Source organism: Macaca nemestrina, chromosome 20, assembly GCF_043159975.1.
Source record: "Macaca nemestrina isolate mMacNem1 chromosome 20, mMacNem.hap1, whole genome shotgun sequence".
In the NCBI taxonomy this organism is placed as follows: Eukaryota; Metazoa; Chordata; class Mammalia; order Primates; family Cercopithecidae; genus Macaca; species Macaca nemestrina.
The window spans coordinates 63,313,474-63,332,028 of record NC_092144.1 but is presented as its reverse complement, the minus strand read 5'-3'; the positions used below and the strand labels follow the sequence as shown (position 1 = coordinate 63,332,028).

Here is an 18,555-nt window from a genome sequence, read left to right as displayed (position 1 = left end):
CCCCATTTTAATGCAGGTTAAATTTACATAATGTAAATAGGCAGGGTTTCTTGATCCCCGATGGTATCTGGGGTCCATGTTTGAACAGGTACTGCCGCCAGGGAAGTGCTGAGCCCGCACAGGGCTGCTTCCTGCCTCTCCGCTTCTCAGCCTTTCAGCCACTTCCAAGTCACATGCGCTTGAAGCCGGGTCTTCTTGTCTTGGGGGCCTCAGTCACTGTCACTGTCCTCTGAGGAGGAAGTGACCCGAAGGTCCTCATAGAGGACACTCCTTGAGACCTGGGGACACCACCCCTCAGGCTCCCTTGAGACGTGAGGGCTCTGAGCAGAAGCAGAGTTCTCAGGAGGGTGGGATGTGGGAGGCGTTCTGAAGCTGGGGCTCTCCTGTCCCTCGTGCCCTCTCATGAAGGTGACACTGCCGGGCCTCCCTGGAACGTGAATGGGTGGTCCAGGCTGGAGGACGGGGCAGCCCTGGGCTGGGCCCAGGAAAGGTGAGCTGGGTAGCGGCTGGAGGTTGACTCTGGGCTGCAGGGTTGCTGTCTTGGTGGCTGCTGTCTCTGTGGTCGGCTTGGGTGCCTGTCTGGATCCAAGTCCAGTTGCCGTGAAGGGAGGCTGGAGTGTCCGCACAGTGCCCACATCCGGGAACTGAGTTCTCAGTGTGGGGCTTGGGAAGGAACTGAGTCTTGCTTTCTTTGTGGGGTTCTGGACGGTCTGGGTGGGGACGGCGGCAGGCTGCTTTCCTGGCGTCTGGGTTCTGGAGTCCTGGCCACACTTTCGTCTGACTTGCTGTGGTCCGGGCTTTGCATCTGCATCGGGACGTTTGATTTCTGCCTGGGATTTAAGGCCGGGACCCAGCGCGGACGCCTTCATGGCAGGCTGGGGGGCACCGTGGGAGGACACGTCAGCCCTGTTGGCTGGCGGCCTGGCACTGAGAGTGCGGTTCTGGTGGGAGCTCTTCAGAACAGGGAGCAGGGAGGCAGTAATGTCCCCGCCATGTCCCTTGGTGGGTCCACAGGTGCTCAGTTCAGCTCGATCATTGTGACCCGAAGGGCAGAGTAATCTCATCCCAGGTATGTAGACAGGCGGTGGACCTGTGGACACAGGGCCCAGGGCAGATCTCTTCTGGGTGTTGTGGACAGGCAGAGGCACTGTAGGATGCTGCAGGAGAAAACACCCCACATGAGACAGCTCAGCAGTAGAATTTCCAAACTCTCTGAAGCAGGGAACTCACATGTGCAACCACATCACAACAGAAGCTGTGTGAATACGAGAAGCAAGCTAGGACAGACTGACATGAGAAACAGAGGAGAATAACATGCACTGGGATTGCATCTAAATCAGGATCAAATATAGGGAAGACCCTACAAAAGAGATAGGACATAGGAAATTAAATGTCACAGAAAAGGATGTACACATGGTCACTGAATATATGCAGAATTGTCACTTCAGGAATAGTGTTGGGGAAAGATGGCCTGCCATTCTGTTTGCTGTGACTATCACATATGAAAATTAAACCTGTCTTTATGTTGTCTGTTGTTAATATCAAGGGAATATCAATTCCCCCACACAACGTGGAGACTGGAAATGGCACAGCTCCTTTTGAAAGCAGATGTAAGAACATGTATAAAAATGAAGGAGACACCTTATCTGCAGCCCGTACCCCGAAAACATCTGATCAGTCACTCCCCACGGGCACTGAAATGCGCCCAGCAGCATCTGCTGGCCAACTTGTAAATAAAGGCACAGAAACCAACTTTCAAACAAAGAAGCTGAGGCCGGGTGCGGTGGCTCACGCCTGTAATCCCAGCACTTTGGGAGGCCGAGGTGGGCGGATCACAAGGTCAGGAGATGGAGACCATCCTGGCTAACATGGTGAAACCCCGTCTCTACTAAAAATACAAAAAATTAGCCGGAGGTGGTGGCTCATGCCTGTAGTCCCAGCTACTTTGAAGACTGAGGCAGCAGAATGGCGTGAACCCGGGAGGTGGAACTTGCAGTCTTGCAGTGAGCCAAGATGGTGCCACTGCACTCCAGCCTGGGCGACCGAGTGAGACTCCGTCTCAAAAAAAAAAAAAAAAAAAGAAGAAGAAGAAGAAGCTGGAAACTGGAGTATGCGAAGTCCTCGGGTAGCGCAGTTCTCCTGCAGGGCAGCCCAGGTTTAAACATGATCCCCACCCGTGAGGGGCACAGAAGTGAAGGAATCAGGGGAGCCAGAGGAGAAACAGAGGAGGGGCCGGGGAATGCTCACCCGGAAGAAACCGGCTTCCACTGGCTCCTTCCAGGCTCCCTCTGTTTTCTTTTGGGGACTCCTGGGAAATGTCTGCGTCAGAGCTTTGCTCTGCTGCTGCTGGGGCCTGTGGAAGAAATCACGTTCACTGTCCGGACCCGCCTGATCCTCCTGCCCACACCAGTGACTGGGAACCAAGCGCCCTCCCGGAACCCAGCCCAGCCCTTGCTTTGGGTGAAGGAGACATTCAGGCCTCTATGAACTTTGCCAGGACAGCCCCTTCTCTCATCTCAGAGGTAGCCCCGCTTACAGGAAGCTCCCCCTACTTGCCCGGCCATGGCCCCAGGTCCCTAAGTTCATTCAGACCCTGGTGCTGCTCTGCCTACCACGGGCAACATCCCCAGGTCTCCCACAGCCCCTGCCCTCTGGAGACTCTCAGCGCTGGAATAAGCTCGGAGTGTGGACCCTGGGAGGCAGCGGCCCCTGCCCACCTGCATTTGGAGCTTTCCTGTGTGTGCCTAGAGAAGGCTGCACAGAAAGAGTAGGGGAGACACCAGCTCCTGAGGCACTGACCTCATGGCTAGTCCTTGACCCTGCAAAATCCTTACCTTGGACCTTGCTCCTCTTTTCTGTCATTCCTCATAAAGGGCCCTGGAGCCTGGGGTAGCTGGGGCTTTGCTGGTTGCAGGTTCTCCTTCTCCTTGTGTGAGCCCAGGGGCTGCAGAGGAAGGGCCCCACTCCACGTCTTAATGGGGCATGTCTTGCTCCTGGCTGAGTGCCCAAAGGCCCCGCAGTTCTTGCATTTCACCTGCAGGTGGAGGAGGACAGAGAGCAGCCAGTCAACAGCAATCACAGGCACCTGCGAAGGTTCACGCATGACCTGGGGGTTGGAGATGGATTATTTTAGGAGGGGGACATAGGCCCACGGGCTGTTGGTTGCCAGGAAACTCAAGATATTATCGTCCTCCCCAAAGCCCATTTAACAGGGATCCCAGGAGGAAGGACGCGCGTGTCTGAGAGTGAAGATAATGAACCAGTGTTGAGGACTCGGCAAACACCGGGCTGGACGTGACACTGGACAGAGAATGAGGCTGCGCCTCAGAGACTCCGAATGGGCCAGTCTGCCAGGGAGGAGAGCACTGACCTGTCGGCCCGAGTCCATGGGAACCCCCAAGTCATAAACACGGTTCCCGTGTTCAAGCCCACACTCTGGTGTCCACTGGTTACCAACATTTTCAAGCCCCCACTGACCCTGGACTCCTCCTCCTCTGCTGGTGTCCTCTGCCCCACGGGTCTCCTCTGCTGCTTCTGTGGGTTCTTGGCTGTGGGGGGCCTCTGAGCCTGGTGACGGACAGGATGACCTGCCATCTGTGGCAGGTCCTTGAGCTTCTGATCAGTCCTCTTTATTAACTGATTGTTGGATTTCCTAATCATAAGAAAGAGAGAGAACATTACACAGACACCAGACAAAAGTCCCTCCTACCCTTATTTACCCAAGTGGGGATGGAGGGACGCACTGGCCACTGAGTCACACCCACTGTAACTTGGTCCTCTCTGAACCCAGGTGCCAGTTGTGCTATTTTGTGACTCTCTCCCAGCCTGGCCTACTCCCAGAACAGGACACAGATTTTATAAACCAAAGGCTGCTTGATTTCTAGAGGGAGAAGTGAGATTTGCAGCCTTGCATAAAAGTTTTCTGGGCTCTGAATTTGTGTGCAGTCAGTGCCTCAGAGCTGAAACCCTCTGACAATATTAATCAAAGCCAAGAGATGAATAGCTAACAACTAGTGATTTTTATTCCAGCTACTTCCAGAAAACCCGCTATTTTCAGAGAATAGCTTCTCACTCAGAAAACCAACCAGAAGCTCAAAGCTTTGCAAAGCTTTCATATTCAACCTATGGACACTCGTGACGTTCACATGAGACCCCTGTGACCACACGCCACTCTTCACACAGAGGCAGGCACAAAGCCAAGCCAGGACCAGCCCTCTGAGGATCCTGCGACGCTGACACGTATGTGCATATTCACGCCAGGCATCGCACACATCACAGCCCATGTTATGGGGGGACATGCAAGATGGAAGCCTCTAGGTATATTCAGCAGAAACCTTGAGCCCACACTGTGCTTGGGGAGTCCCCCAGGCCGTCCCATCCTTACTCCCTAATGTCTTACCTCTCCTCTTGGCATCCACATCTTTGTGAAATTGTGGGGGGCCGGCCCACTAAAGCCTGGCATTTTTCATTTGAGACACAGCGGACGGTCGGATCCTCTCCTGGCTTCAGAGGAAATCGCAGAAGAACCTCCACAGAGGCAAGAACAACCCACTTCTCTGTCATCAAGTCAATCTAATGCCGAGAAAGGAGAATGGAGAGGCAACCTGAGCTCTGCAGGCAGGAGGAAGGCTTGGCAGAGGAGAGGAGGAACTCCCAACTTCCTCAGATTTTAAAGGGAATGCTAGACAGTCTCATATTTCTTGGTTTCTTTTTTTTAAGAAGTCATTATATGAAAAAGATACTTGTACGTGCGTGTTTACAGCAGCAGAATTCGCAATTGCAAAAATACGGAACCAGCCCAAATACCCATCAATCAACTGGTGGATAAAGGAACTGTGATGTGTATACACACACGATGGAATACTACTCAGCCATAAAAGGAAGAAATTAAAGGCTTTCGCAGCCACCTGGATGGGATTGGAGACTACATTCTCTGTGAATAAGTCAGGAATGCAAAACCAAACTCCTTATGTTCTCACACATGCACGGGAGCTAAGCTATGAGGATGCAAGGCCATCTCACAGTTCTTTACTCCAGAGCCGGTGAGGAGTTTGCTGGTGACCTTCAAGTGGCACCGAGAGTGACAGCCCAGGGTATCGGGAAGAGCTGCTGTTCCCAGGTGGGAACTAAGGGGCGGTGGCATTGGCATTTTCCCGTGTCCCTGAGAGGAATTGCAAATCGATTTTAACGGGTTAGTGCCCGCGTATGGAGGTTGTGAAACCCTGACTATGACCCGATCCTGGGCGGGGAGCCTGCTTCAGCCGTCCCCCTAGGCTTGGACTCCCCGCATTCCACCTGCCTCCCAGGTGACCCCGCAGCTCCCGCACTCACATCTCTTTGTGGGATCCCACACTGCTTTAAGAACTGCTTCCCCCGTTCCATGGAGAGAGTGTTGGGGTCCATCACTGCTGGTCCTGCCCAAGGGATTCTGTTTCCCTGTGGAGGGAAGAAAACAAGACGCTGATTCTTTCCTACCCCTGGAATCTCCCAGGGGCAGGATGCAGTCAGCCTCATCTCTCTGCTGTGCCCACCGTGTCCCTAGGAGTAAACTCACACCTTCTGTCATTCAAACTACGCGGATGCAACCTTCCTCTGTCAGTGACGTGACACCAATATGAATGAGAAAAGCAGGTGATCTATTAAAAGAATTGTTCGCTGGACTTAGCATGTTTGATATGCATGCAAGGCAGGTCCCTCCTCTAGGGACCCTCATGGTATACCATCAAACATCTGGAAAAAACTGATCATGGAATTGGCCTCAAAGAAAATTTAATATATTAGAAAACTGGATATCTTATCAATCTGTAGTCCGTTTGCCAAAATTAGATATACCTACATTTTATATTATATAAGGATGTTTTAAACTATGAAGCACATTGTCTGAAATTTCTGCAATCAAAGTCCTTAAGACCAAATAAGATATTCAAGTGGAAATCAGAAAGTGCAAAGAAAATACAGGTAAAGCCCTTTCATGTCCAAACTGATGAGCAGTGGAAAACCTGGGTTCAGGGGAAATGTCTTTGTCTAAATGACCACAGTGCTAGGGCAACAGAAGCAGAGGAGAGTGAGGGCGACACCATTTATAAATCAACTCCATCTGAAAACTAGCAAGGCACAGTCCTGGCCAGTCACCACCCAGGTCCTAAGACGTTTGCGGCTGAGGAAGCAGCATAGCAATGCTTGCAAGACAGACTCCTATGAAAGCAAAATGTCCAGATGCCCCATATTCAAAGTTAGATGCCTTCAAGATAATGATAGCTATGCTTTCCTGACTCACACGCTACAATGTCAAGGAGGGTTTTCTTTAAATCAACAGAATACTAAACGTTGTCATGCTGTCAGCCCACCGCATGTAGACACGGCTTAGTGAAATCTTCACATGGAAAAGACCTCTATATCAGAACAACTTAAAAAAAAAGACGGTGCATTTTCCGGTCACATTCTGAGGTCGCCCTACTCTGTAATGTAGTAGCTTTCAGTAAACTCCCTCTTCTCACTGTTCTCTGCAACTCGCACGGAATTTCTTCCTGTGTGAGTACAAAGAGCCCTCTCCTGGGGTCTCAATCGGGTCTTTTTTTTTTTTTTTTTTTTTTTTTTTGTCACAACATGGTTGAAAAAAGATAAAATTTGGGGGAAGTGCTCAGGTCTATAGAGACGGAACAACATGAGATTACAAAAGTGAAAAGATGGAAATGGTCAATCAAACAATAAGTTGGAGCAGATGAAAAACTAAATGGAATACGACAAGAAAACGTGCTCTTTATTTGAAAGCAGTAGTAGGATACATTACCACGGGTTACCACAGAAAGACAATAAAATTCATCTTCATAGATCATATTAGGAAAAAAAGAAGACAACACTGCCATGAAAATACCAAAAAAAAAAAAAAGTGATCAGGGAATGCTACATTGGGGGCAAACACATTAGAAAATCTAGAATAAAATGTGCTTTCCTCTTCAAAATCCAAATCACCAAAATTGAGAGGTAAAGAAACATTTTTAACTACATATTTAAGTAGAACCATTCTTTATTCCACCATTATAGATTGGGTGCTCGCAGCCTAAGTCTTGCTTGGCTTACTCTATGGGCAGAGGCTCAGGGCCCTGAATTTTTACCAGCTCCTAGCAAAGGCCAATGAGTGTACTGATATAAAAGACAAGTGAAGAAATCTCTTATTTAAAAACCCTCTGTCCGAGGCACCAAGTCTCCATAACGGCTCATCCAGCACCCACACAATTCAGGGTGCTGGGTGAGCATTCCTTGCAATCGTTGACCTTCGTATGATCACTAAAATTTTGTTTTTAATTTTTTTATTTTGTTTTTTGTTTCTCTTCTTTTTGTTTTTTTAATATGTATTTTTTCGATCATTACAATTTCTGAAACGTTTTTTGAATCAGGCTCCATCTTAAGAAATACTATTAAGCAATTAAGTAATCTTTACCTCAACATCTAAAACCACCCACCACAGAGGTTTCTCACTCTTCTATTTCTCCTGTTGGAATAAACCAAGGCCCAAAGTAGTAATGGACAACCTGTTGTCTTCCTTCCCTCCAGGAGCCACTCGGGTAAGTGGACCCTCGGCGAACTCTACTCCTCACAGTGGGGCTTCCACGATGAAGGGAGCAAAGACCACTGAGGGGAAGATCCGTTCTCCTGCTGGCATTTATACTGCCCCAGAGCCCCGCAGTCACTCCCCCTGGCTAACCTAATCGTGACGTAATCACATCTCATCTAATTACCTCTCCCTCTTTCTCCATTTCTTATTCTGTTCCTAGCACTTTCATTTTATCACACGTGTACATCCAAAACAAATAACATAATTTGCTGTTTGCCCTTCCCATCATTTTAAATTTTAACCTAGAACCATATATTTTGAACAACATACACTATTTTCTGCATGTTTAAAATGTTCATACATAAGCCCAGGCTATCTCATTCTGTGTCTCTAAAGGGGATGGGCAGCTCAGTCTCCCATGGCAGGGAGCTCAGTGGAAACCAGGACTGGAGATTCTGGCCTCTGTGGGGCCAAGGATAAGTGAGGTCTAAGAACAGCCTGGCTCACTGTGAGTCCGGGAATGGACTAGAGTATGCAGTGTGGCTGTGGGGGATGGGTCACCCAAACTCTCCATGTATCCGTGGAATTTTTAAAAGCCCACCTCAGACGGGGAGAACTGCAAGAAGCCAAGTGTCAGTGCCAGGGACAGCTCCTGGAAAGAGTCAGTGGCTCTTGCTTTTAATCTCTGATGGGAGCAGGAAGGCAAGCACGGCTCCAGGGTGTGGACGGGAGCTCAGCAATTCACCAGGATTTAAAGATCCTGAGGTCTAGGCAATACTTGGGGTTTGGGGATGGAGTGTAGACTCGCCTCTCTGCAGAGATGAGATGGGAGTTGATATAGTTTGGATGTGTGTCCCCGCCCGAATCTCCTGTGGAACTGTCATCCCCAGTGTTTGACCTGGGGCCTGGTGGGAGATGATTGGATCATGGGGACGCTTTTCTCATGAATGGTTTAGGCTCCTCCCCTGTGGTTGTGTCCTTGCCAGAGTGAGTGAGTTCTCATGAGATCTGGGCATTTAACAGTGTCCAGCACCTGCCTCCCCACTCTCTTGTCCCTGCTTTTGCCATGTGAAATGCCTAATCCCTCTTTGCCTTCTGCCTTGAGTAAAAGCTCCCTGAGGCCTCCCTAGACTAAGATGCTGCAATATTTCCCATGCAGCCTGCAGAACCTTCCCATACAGCCTCCAGAACCATGAGCTTATTCTCTTTTCTTTATATATGACCCAGCCTCAAGTATTTCTCTATAGCAATGCAAGGAAGGGCCTAATAAAGGAGTGTTCCCAAGAATTCTCCCAGAGATATCAGGGTGTGGTCTCTCTGTCCTATTCGGGTGGGTTTCTCACCCACAGGCTTCCTGAACCTCTCCTGTGACAAAGGACAGAAGAAGAGGTCGCCCTTTCTACATTTCAAGGTCCTTCTGCCCGTGGGTGCAGTGGTGGTGTGGGGAAAGGAATATGAAGTTAAAAGGCGTATTCTCAAAATTCACATGGGATTTTCCAAGATAATCTCATCTGAGGAAGATGCTCTGAGAATGAGGAAGAGCAAGAGAAGGATGAGGAGATAGGAATGGCATGTTCTCCAGGAAATGTCCTGTCCTGGGTTAATTGCTGTGTTCTCTCTCTCTCTGAAAACATCATGGTTTTGTTTGTTTGTTTGTTTGCCATCAATAAGAAATTCACTTGCTTTCAAAAAATCCAAAGGCTCATATCATCCAGAAAACTGAAACAGGTTAAATTACCACTTTTATGAAGCAGAACTGCTAAAACTTCTTCCCTGAAACGTCTTTTCTTGCATTAATCCTTTTACCTCCCCTGTGTTTATCTTAAAAATTCATGCACAGTGAGAAAAGAGGAATAATTTTTTAAGATCTGTGGCACCAGATGATGACCGTAGTTCGTAATAAGGCATACTATAAACCTACACAATTAATAAGAGAGTGAATTTCAAATGTTCTTGACAAAAAAGTGACAATTATGTCAATAATGGATATGTGAAACTGATTGACCTCACAATTCCACAACATATACATCTATCAAAGCATCACAATGTACTCCATAAATATGTACAATTGTTATTTGTCAATTAAGTTTACGTTTTAAAAAGTCACATACCCTTTTAAAAGAAAAAACTACCTGTAGCTTATTTCTCTACCCAATTCCTCCACCCTCAAGTGTATACTATGTTCTTTTTGACCCCATGCAAAAATAAAATCTTAGGTTAAGTACTTTCAATGATGGAAAAAAGAGGTTTTTTCTTAGAAAGCGATGTTTCCAATCATACTGCATTCTTTTTATTGCAAATGTGTAATAGATTCAAAAAGTTTTGGGGTGCCTACTATTTATATTTAGTTAATTTATTTTTAAATTGACAAATAGTAATAGTGCCTACTCATGCATTCTTTTCAACGATAAAATATTATTGATTTCTTTACCCAGTTCTTCCTCCCACAATCATATACTACATATTGTCGGACCCCATGCAAAAATAAAATCTCATGTTCAGCATTATCAATTACCGGATAAAAGTGTTTTTGCAGGCAAAGATGTTTCCAATTATAGTGGATTGTTTTTTATTGCAAATATTTAATAGATTCAAATAGGTTTCCAAGGTGTCTACTACTTATGTGTATATTTAATTTATTTTTAATTGACAAATAGTTCTTGTGCATACTCATAGGGTAGGTGGCGACCTTAGAATAGGTTTAGCATAATGATCAGATTAGGGCGATTAGCATGTCCATCATCTCAAGCCTGCTTCATGTCTGTGTGTTGGGGACATTCACTCTCCTCCCTCTAGCTACTGGAAACCTTACATTATTGTTAGCGATAGCCATCCTGCAGTGCCATGGAGCACAACACAGTGGGTTCCTAGGTGCGCTCTCCAGCCTGGGCGCGCTGGGGGCGTCTCGTGGCAGGACTGAGCCACGTGGGCGTGGACTGCACGGGGTCAGTGACTTCAAAAGCCTCACCCAGATCCTCTGCGCTTACCGCCTGCAAAGCACCGTCAGCTCTGCTCTGGAAGGGCGTGTCTGCTTAGATGTCCCCAGCAATTTCTTGCACAGGCGCTGGAAGGGAAGTTTGCAAATGAGGAGTTCAGTGGATTTCTTTCTTTTCCTTCTTTCTTTCTTTCTTTCTTTCTTTCTTTCTTTCTTTCTTTCTTTCTTTCTTTCTTTCTTTCTTTCTTTCTTTCTCTTTCCTTCTTTCTTTTCTCTCTCTCTTTCTTCCTTTCTTTCTTTTTTTCTTTCTTTCTTTCCTCTCTCTCTCTCTCTCTCTCTCTCTCTCTCTCTCTCTCTCTCTCCTTTTGAGACGGAGTCTCGCTCTGTCGCCCAGGCTGGAGAGCAGTGGCGCGATCTCGGCTCACTGCAAGCTCCTCCTCCCGGGTTCACGCCATTCTCCTGCCTCAGCCTCCCAAATAGCTGGGACTACAGGCACCCGCCACCACGCCCGGCTAATTTTTTTGTATATTTAGTAGAGACGGGGTTTCACTGTGTTAGCCAGGATGGTCTCGGATCTCCTGACCTCGTGATCCGCCCGCCTCGGCCTCCTAAAGTGCTGGGATTACAGGCGTGAGCCACCGCGCCCGGCGAGTTCAGTGGATTTCTAACCAAGTCCCATTTCACGGAGAGCGCAGTCCTGCGGGGACCAGGAGGTTCCTTCCCGCTCCGGGAGAGAGCGCTCCTGCCGGGCGTTGGTAGCTGCGGCTTCCTGGCTGCTTCCCAGCGTGGATTTGCACCCTGTCGATTTCCTGCGGGTGGGGGGTGCACGACCATGGTTGGAATCCTTGTTTACCCGTCTTCTCCTTGGGCTGGAATTCCCAGAGCTGGAGGCAGTGCAGCCACGGCTGCGAACTCAACACCAGCACGTTTTTAGAACTGGAACCCCCTTTCTTTTTTCTTTTTTTTTTTTTTTTCTTTTTTTTTTTTTTTGAGACGGAGTTTCGCTCTGTCGCCCAGGCTGGAGGGCAGTGTGGAGATCTCGGCTCACTGCAAGCTCCGTCTCCCGGGTTCAGGCCATTCTCCTGCCTCAGCCTCCCGAGTAACTGGGACTACAGGTGCCCGCCACCTCGCCCGGCTAGTTTTTTGTATTTTTTGGTAGAGACGGGGTTTCACCGGGTTAGCCAGGATGGTCTCGATCTCCTGACCTCGTGATCCGCCCGTCTCGGCCTCCCAAAGTGCTGGGATTACAGGCTTGAGCCACCGCGCCCGGCCGGAACCCCCTTTCTTTACCTCTGATGTTCATTCCTGAGTTTTTAAAAACTACTGTTTTAAAAAACATTTATTCCAAGTGGTGGGCTTACTGGAAAAGCAAAGATAGATGTCGATAATGTTTTGTGATTTTATGCATTCATGTGTGAAACGCATTTAGAGTGATAATCCAGTGTGCAGTAAATGTTAAAAAACTTTGTCTTTTTCACTCCAATTCGAAACCCTTATTTTAAAAAATTTCTTGACTCCAAAGTCATGCATTGACTATTTCGTCAGCACTTCAGTTCCTCGGGCTGGAGAAGCACATTGGAAAATGAATGAGTGTGCTTTCAGCGCTATCTGCATTTCTAGAACAGCATTTTTTTGTATATGCATGTAGGTTACAGACAGGGCGATTTTGGGCGGGACCTCGTGCAGCGCATGCGCTGTGGGAAGTGTTGGCCTAAGGGCTGCAGGTCTGGGCCTGTGTCTTCCACTCATGTGCGGATGTGCGCGAGAAGCGCCGTTAAAGACAGAACTCATGTTGTTAACTCGTCTCTCTCATCCCCCCAATCTGAGCTTCCCAGATTCCTCAGGTCCCGCAATGCCCGAGTTGATGCGCTGAAAGAGCAAAGAGATCAAAAAATGAAAGGCGGGAGAACCGCGCCGCACATTAGTTGGGATACTAGGTTTTACAGTCGTTGGCGAAGGCAATTTAGCAATTATCCAACTATAGAAATAACGTGCAATCACGGTGGAGCAGGAATACATGTGTCAGAGCCACCCAATAATCGGCAAGTTCGCACATCAGCGTGTTCAGCCACCTACACTCCCTGGTGCGTTTCACAGCAGGAGACAGACAAGCACATGCGACTCTGTACCGGGTAAATAGGAGCGATTCAGTAACATGCTTCATTCATACGCACCAGGAAATAGGATGCAGTGTTTCCGAGAAGGAGGTATAAAAACATCTTCCACACTCATAACTGACTGGGTGAAGCAATACCAACAAGTCCAACATGAACAGATTTATAAGAGTTTTGAAGGAAGACAAAATGCCTTAATAATGTATACGTGTGCCGGGCGCGGTGGCTCACGCCTGTAATCCCAACACTTTGGGAGGTCGAGACGGGTGGATCACGAGGTCAGGAGATCCAGACCATCCTGGCTAACACGGTGAAACCCCGCCTCTACTAAAAACACAAAAAATAAGCCAGGCGTGGTGGCGGGCGCCTGTAGTCCCAGCTACTCGGGAGGCTGAGGCAGGAGAATGGCGTGAACGCGGGAGACGGAGCTTGCAGTGAGCTGAGATCTCCACACTGCACTCCAGCCCGGGCAACAGAGCAAGACTCTGTCTCAAAATAATAATAATAATAATAATGTATATGTGTATGTATGTATACAAATAGACCTACGTATATGTCCATCTATACAAACATATGTGTGTCTACATATTTATCTGTATTTGTATCTATGTCTACCTATATAGATCTATGTCTCTATAACTCTACATTTAGATATAGATATGAAGATACAGATCTATATCTGTCTATATATAAGATCTTCATACATGTATCTATGTATAGAGATATATAGACATGTATTTATAGAGATATCAATGTATAAAGGAGGATACATCTCAAACTGAAAACAATTGTTATGCCTGGGATCAGCCTTGTGTCTTCGCTGGGGTTATTTATAGCTTATTTTATTTAACTGTTTAAACAATTTGTCATTAAATTTGATCCTGTACTTATCAGTTTCCCATGACTCCACCATTACATGAACTCAGTGCCTTACAACAGCACCTGTTTATTTTCTCCCCATAGGTCAGAAGCCCACAGTGCTTGGCTGTGTCCTCCGCTCACGGTCTCACAAGGTGCGAATCTCGGGATCAGCTGCCTGGGCTTTTCTCTGCAAGCTTGGGAGAGAATCTGCTTCCACGATCATTTAGGTGGCTGACAAATCCCCTTTTCTTCTCATGATTTCCACCTGCCTATCCTCTTCAGCGCCAGCAGCAGCCTGTGAAATCCCCCTCTTCCCTCCAAGCCATGACTTCCTCTTCCCCGGTGTCTCTAACTTCTTTGTCTGCTTTAAGAGCTCACCTGATTACGTTAGACTCGCCTGGATCATCCAGGATAATCTCCCGAATTCATTTCAGCTGATTGTTAATTACACCCACAAAGTCTCTTTTGCCTACGTGGAACTTAATCACACGATAACATCAGGGATTGGAGAACCAACCAGTGCATTTTCTTTTTTTTTTTTTTTTTTCTGTAGCCCGGGCTGGAGTGCAGTGGCCGGATCTCAGCTCACTGCAAGCTCCGCCTCCCGGGTTTACGCCATTCTCCTGCCTCAGCCTCCCGAGTAGCTGGGACTACAGGCGCCCGCCACCTCGCCCGGCTAGTTTTTTGTATTTTTTAGTAGAGACGGGGTTTCACGGTGTTCGCCAGGATGGTCTCGATCTCCTGACCTCGTGATCCACCCGTCTCGGCCTCCCAAAGTGCTGGGATTACAGGCTTGAGCCACCGCGCCCGGCCTAGTGCATTTTCTTGATGATAAAATATTATTGAAAAAATATTATCAATGTAGCAACAAAATGATTACCACTCTTTACCTCTTGCGATGGTTTCCAGTGAAAGAAAAGCAAAAGGAAAGAGTGCTCAAATGTTGAATTCTGTATTTTATTTTCTTAATATGCTATATTTTAATGGCATATGAATAATATGCTATTAATATGTGTGTGCTATATTTTGGGAATACCACAATAAATAAAAGGAGCTCATCCTTTTGAACTTGGGACACAAAATAAACTCAAGACATCCACAGAGCCAGGAAGGGGCCTTCTGACAACTCTATCACCGAGCACCAGGTGCCAGGAAACAGCCTCTCTTGCCGGACCCACTGCAGTCACATTCTGTACCTGGTGTCCCAAAGGGGAAGAGAAAATGCTGTGGCATGTTGCACATCCCAGATATTCCCTGTGGCCCTCTATGGCATGTTAACTTTTAAGTGTTCTCGGGGGTGTTTTACAGAATCATAATCTGCTCTTCATGAACTGAAACTAGAGTCTATCCATGACTCAGTGAGTCCACTGTAAATGAGAGAGATGATGAATGGAGAATGAATTAGTGACCTCCAGTCTTCCCCAGTGCCTTCCATCACACCAGCCTCCATCTAGTTCCTCTCTCCTCCTTCATCTCCCCTGCGGCCTCCCTCTCACCACCAAGTATGTTTTATTGATGTATAGTATACATAAATTAACATTCACGCTTTTTAGATGTTCCACTCTTTAAGTTTTGACAAATATATACCACCACAACGTGAGTATAGAGATTTTCCATTACTCCAAAGATTCTCTCCTGATTCTTTGAAATAAATGTTTCACCCTGTACACTATGGGAACCTGGGATTGGATTCCTGTCCCTATATCTTTATCTTTTTCAGACTGTCATATAAATGAAATTATACGGTACATAAGTCATTTAATTGTGGTTAAAAAAACATAAAATTTACCATCTTAACCATTTTTAATAGTTTGTTAATAAATATATTTACATTGTTGTGCAACAGATCCCTAGAAGTTTTTATCTTGCAAAACTGAAACTCTTCTACCCATTAAACAATTCCCTCTCTCTCAGCCCCTGGTCACCAGCCTTCTATTTTGTGCACCTATGAACCTGCCTGTTTTGGACACCTCATGTAAGTAGAATCATGCAATACTTGTCTTCTTGTGATGGCTTATTTCAGTTAGCATACTGTCCTCAAGGTTTAAGGATGTTGTAGCATGGTGTGTGAGAACCTCCTTCCTTTTTTTACCTTTTTTTTTTTTTTTTTTGAGACAGAGTCTTGCTCTGTTGTCCAGGCTGGAGTGCAATGGTGTGATCTCAGCTCACTGCAACCTCTGCCTCCCGAGTTCAAGCAATTCTTGTGCCTCAGCCTCCCAAGTAGCTGGGATTACAGGCATGTGCCACCACACCTGGTTAATTTTTTTATTTTTAGTAGAGATAAGGTTTCACCATGTTGGCCAGGCAGGTCTCAAACTCCTGACCTCAGGTGATCTGCCCACCTCAGTCTCCCAAAGTGCTGGGATTACAGGCATGAGCCACCACGCCTGGCCTAGAAGTTACTTCCTTGTTAAGGCTGACAATATTCCATTGTACATATAATACAACATTAGGTTTATCCATTCATCCATCAATGAACATTTGGGTTGCCTCCAGATTTAGGGTATTGTGAATAAGGCAGCTATGAACATGGGTGTGAATACATAACATTTTGAAACTGAGTTCTTTCAGCCAGTTGAATGCCTTTGATATTCAACCATGAGGTTGTGCATTTCACGCGTTCATTCATGTTTATTGCTGAATGTTGTCCATTCTATGAATGTGCCACGGCTTGTTTATTCATCTATCCATTGCTGGACATTGTCCGGTCATTTCCAGCTTTGGAGATTATGCTGTAATGCTATAAACGAACCACATAGATGTGGTTGTGGTGATGCAGCATTTTTATTTTTATGTTTAAACATTTAAGATAGTCTGAGGGTTGTACCTTTTGGAATTCTCTTTTGATTAAATTTAACCTTTAACTTAAAATTTTAGATTCCATTTGAAAGGAGATTACAGAGTTTTACAAAACTCATTAGAATGTACAAAAAACAAAACACTGGAGGACTAATAATATATCATGAAACCCCACAATTCTCACCAAAGTTGTAGTAATAAACATCTGTCCAAAGAAGAAAATAGTGATGCTGTTGAATTAGTTCCACATGAGCATAACAGCTCCCTTACCCGTCTTCATCCCTGATACAGGGAAGGGATAGAAATCATGGATCAGTGAGGAGGATAAAGAGGGAGTGGCTTTGGGTATTTGCCTAACAACAGATCTCAGCTTGGGGATAGGGGTAATGCAAATATATGTCATGTCAGATAAATATTAGTTACTGCTCATATTGCCTAGCAAACCAGGAAATTTATGATCCCCTGTGAAGATTTTTATCCCACAAAGTGAATTTTCAAAAGCAAAAAGGAAAAATGTGTTTTCTCAAGGCACTCTTAAATTCTCCTTGTCCAACAAGAGTTACAAAGAATACAGAGGGATGACTTTGAGCTCTGCTCTTTGTCCCGTACCTGTGAAGATAAGCTATCAATTTACATTGTCTGGGTGAGATTCAATAGAATTGTTTTAGGGTAAAGGTTTGGGGGCCCACAAGGAATTTCCCTGTGAGTAAATTGTGAGGGGGGTTATGTAGCACTTTTTATTTTATTTTATTTTATTTTGCTTTTTGAGACACAGTCTCACACTGTCGCCCAGGCTGGAGTGCAGTGGCACGATCTCGGCTCAGCGCAAGCTCCACCTCCCCGGTTCACGCCATTCTCCTGCCTCAGCCTCCTGAGTAGCTGGGACTACAGGCGCCCGCCACCACACCGGGCTAATTTTTTGTATTTTTAGTAGAGACGGGGTTTCACCGTGTTAGCCAGGATGGTCTCGATCTCCTGACCTCGTGATCCGCTTGCCTCGATCTCCCAAAGGGCTGAGATCACAGGCGTGAGCCACCACTCCTGGCCACCACTTTTTAAAAAATCTTTGTAGCTATCTTATTTAGGAAAAATTGGGAGGCAGGTTTGCCTGATGCCGTTCCCAGCCTGACGTTTCCTTTCCCTTTGGCTTAGTGAGTTTGGGGTCCCAAGATTTATTTTTCTTCCCCACCGTAATACTTGATAAATAGAAACAGGTACAGAGAAGCAACAGGGAAAAGTTAGACTGATCTCTTTGGTATTAGATTAGAGTCAAGGACAATAGTATGAACACATATTTAGCTATAGAAAGTTAAAGCCCATAACCCCTGGACCAGTCTACCCAGGAGAAAAAAAGTACGTGGTTAGATAAATACAGAAAAATTACTAACATGTGTGTAAACATATTTCCTAGGTCTGCCTGCTGAGAAGGCCAATTAGCAATGATACCCCAGCAGCAATGGGAACACCCAGCACCCACATCTTGATTTCTGATGTCATTCTCTAATAAAAGGCTCCTTGGAGAAGCTGCTGAGTCCAAGGCACGGGTAGGGAAAATTCAAGATGAGCCTGGGAGATCGTGTAGTGGCAAAAAGCAAGAGTAAGGAAGTGCTCCAAAAACAGAGCCGACCTAAAAGGGTACCTGCATTCTGTCCCCGGTTCTTTGCAATTAATTCAGTTATGACACTACCGGGTGTTAACAAGGACTTCACAAGTGAAGGGCTGTAAACTAAAAATAAAATTCTTAATCCCCCAACAGACTGAGCAGACTCCCTCTTGGCCAAGGGGAACCCAGAAAAATGTTAAAATCTGAATTCCCAGACATGATGGGAAGAGAGGTTGAACGGCCATCCTGGGAAGGGAGGTTGAATGGACCTCCTTATACTCCCTCCCTTTTGGAGTTTAGGCACAACTGACCGGCATTGATATTAAAACAGAGATCATGGCCAGGCGCAGCAGCTCATACCTGTAATCCCAGCACTTTGGGAGGTCAAGGCAGGTGGATCACTTGAGGTCAGGAGTTTGAGACCAGCCTGATCAACATGGTGAAACCCTGTCTCTACTAAAAATACAAAAAAAATTAGCTGGGCATGGTGGCGCACACCTGTAATCCCAGCCACTTAGGAGGCTGAGGCAGGAGAATTGCTTCAACCCTGCAACCCAAGGGGCAGAGGTTGTAGTGAGCTAAGATCACACCACTACACTCCAGCCCTGATGACAGAGTAAGACTCCATCTTTTTAAAAAAAAAAAAAAAAAAAAAAAAAAATCATAAGACTGAGAGAATGGACTCTTT

General features: G+C 46.4%; 1 protein-coding gene across 1 annotated transcript; it reads right to left on the bottom strand.

Moving 5' to 3' along the window:
* Positions 1-18: 18 nt before the first annotated feature.
* Positions 19-3,646, bottom strand: LOC105497066 (protein FAM90A27P-like). The gene is made up of 4 exons (XM_011767755.2): positions 3,478-3,646; positions 2,835-3,034; positions 2,248-2,353; positions 19-1,157 (listed from the first exon to the last, which is right to left on the bottom strand). Exons 1-4 carry the CDS (start codon positions 3,592-3,594, stop codon positions 210-212), a joined length of 1,371 nt encoding a protein of 456 aa, XP_011766057.2. The 5' UTR covers positions 3,595-3,646; the 3' UTR covers positions 19-209.
* Positions 3,647-18,555: the final 14,909 nt, after the last annotated feature.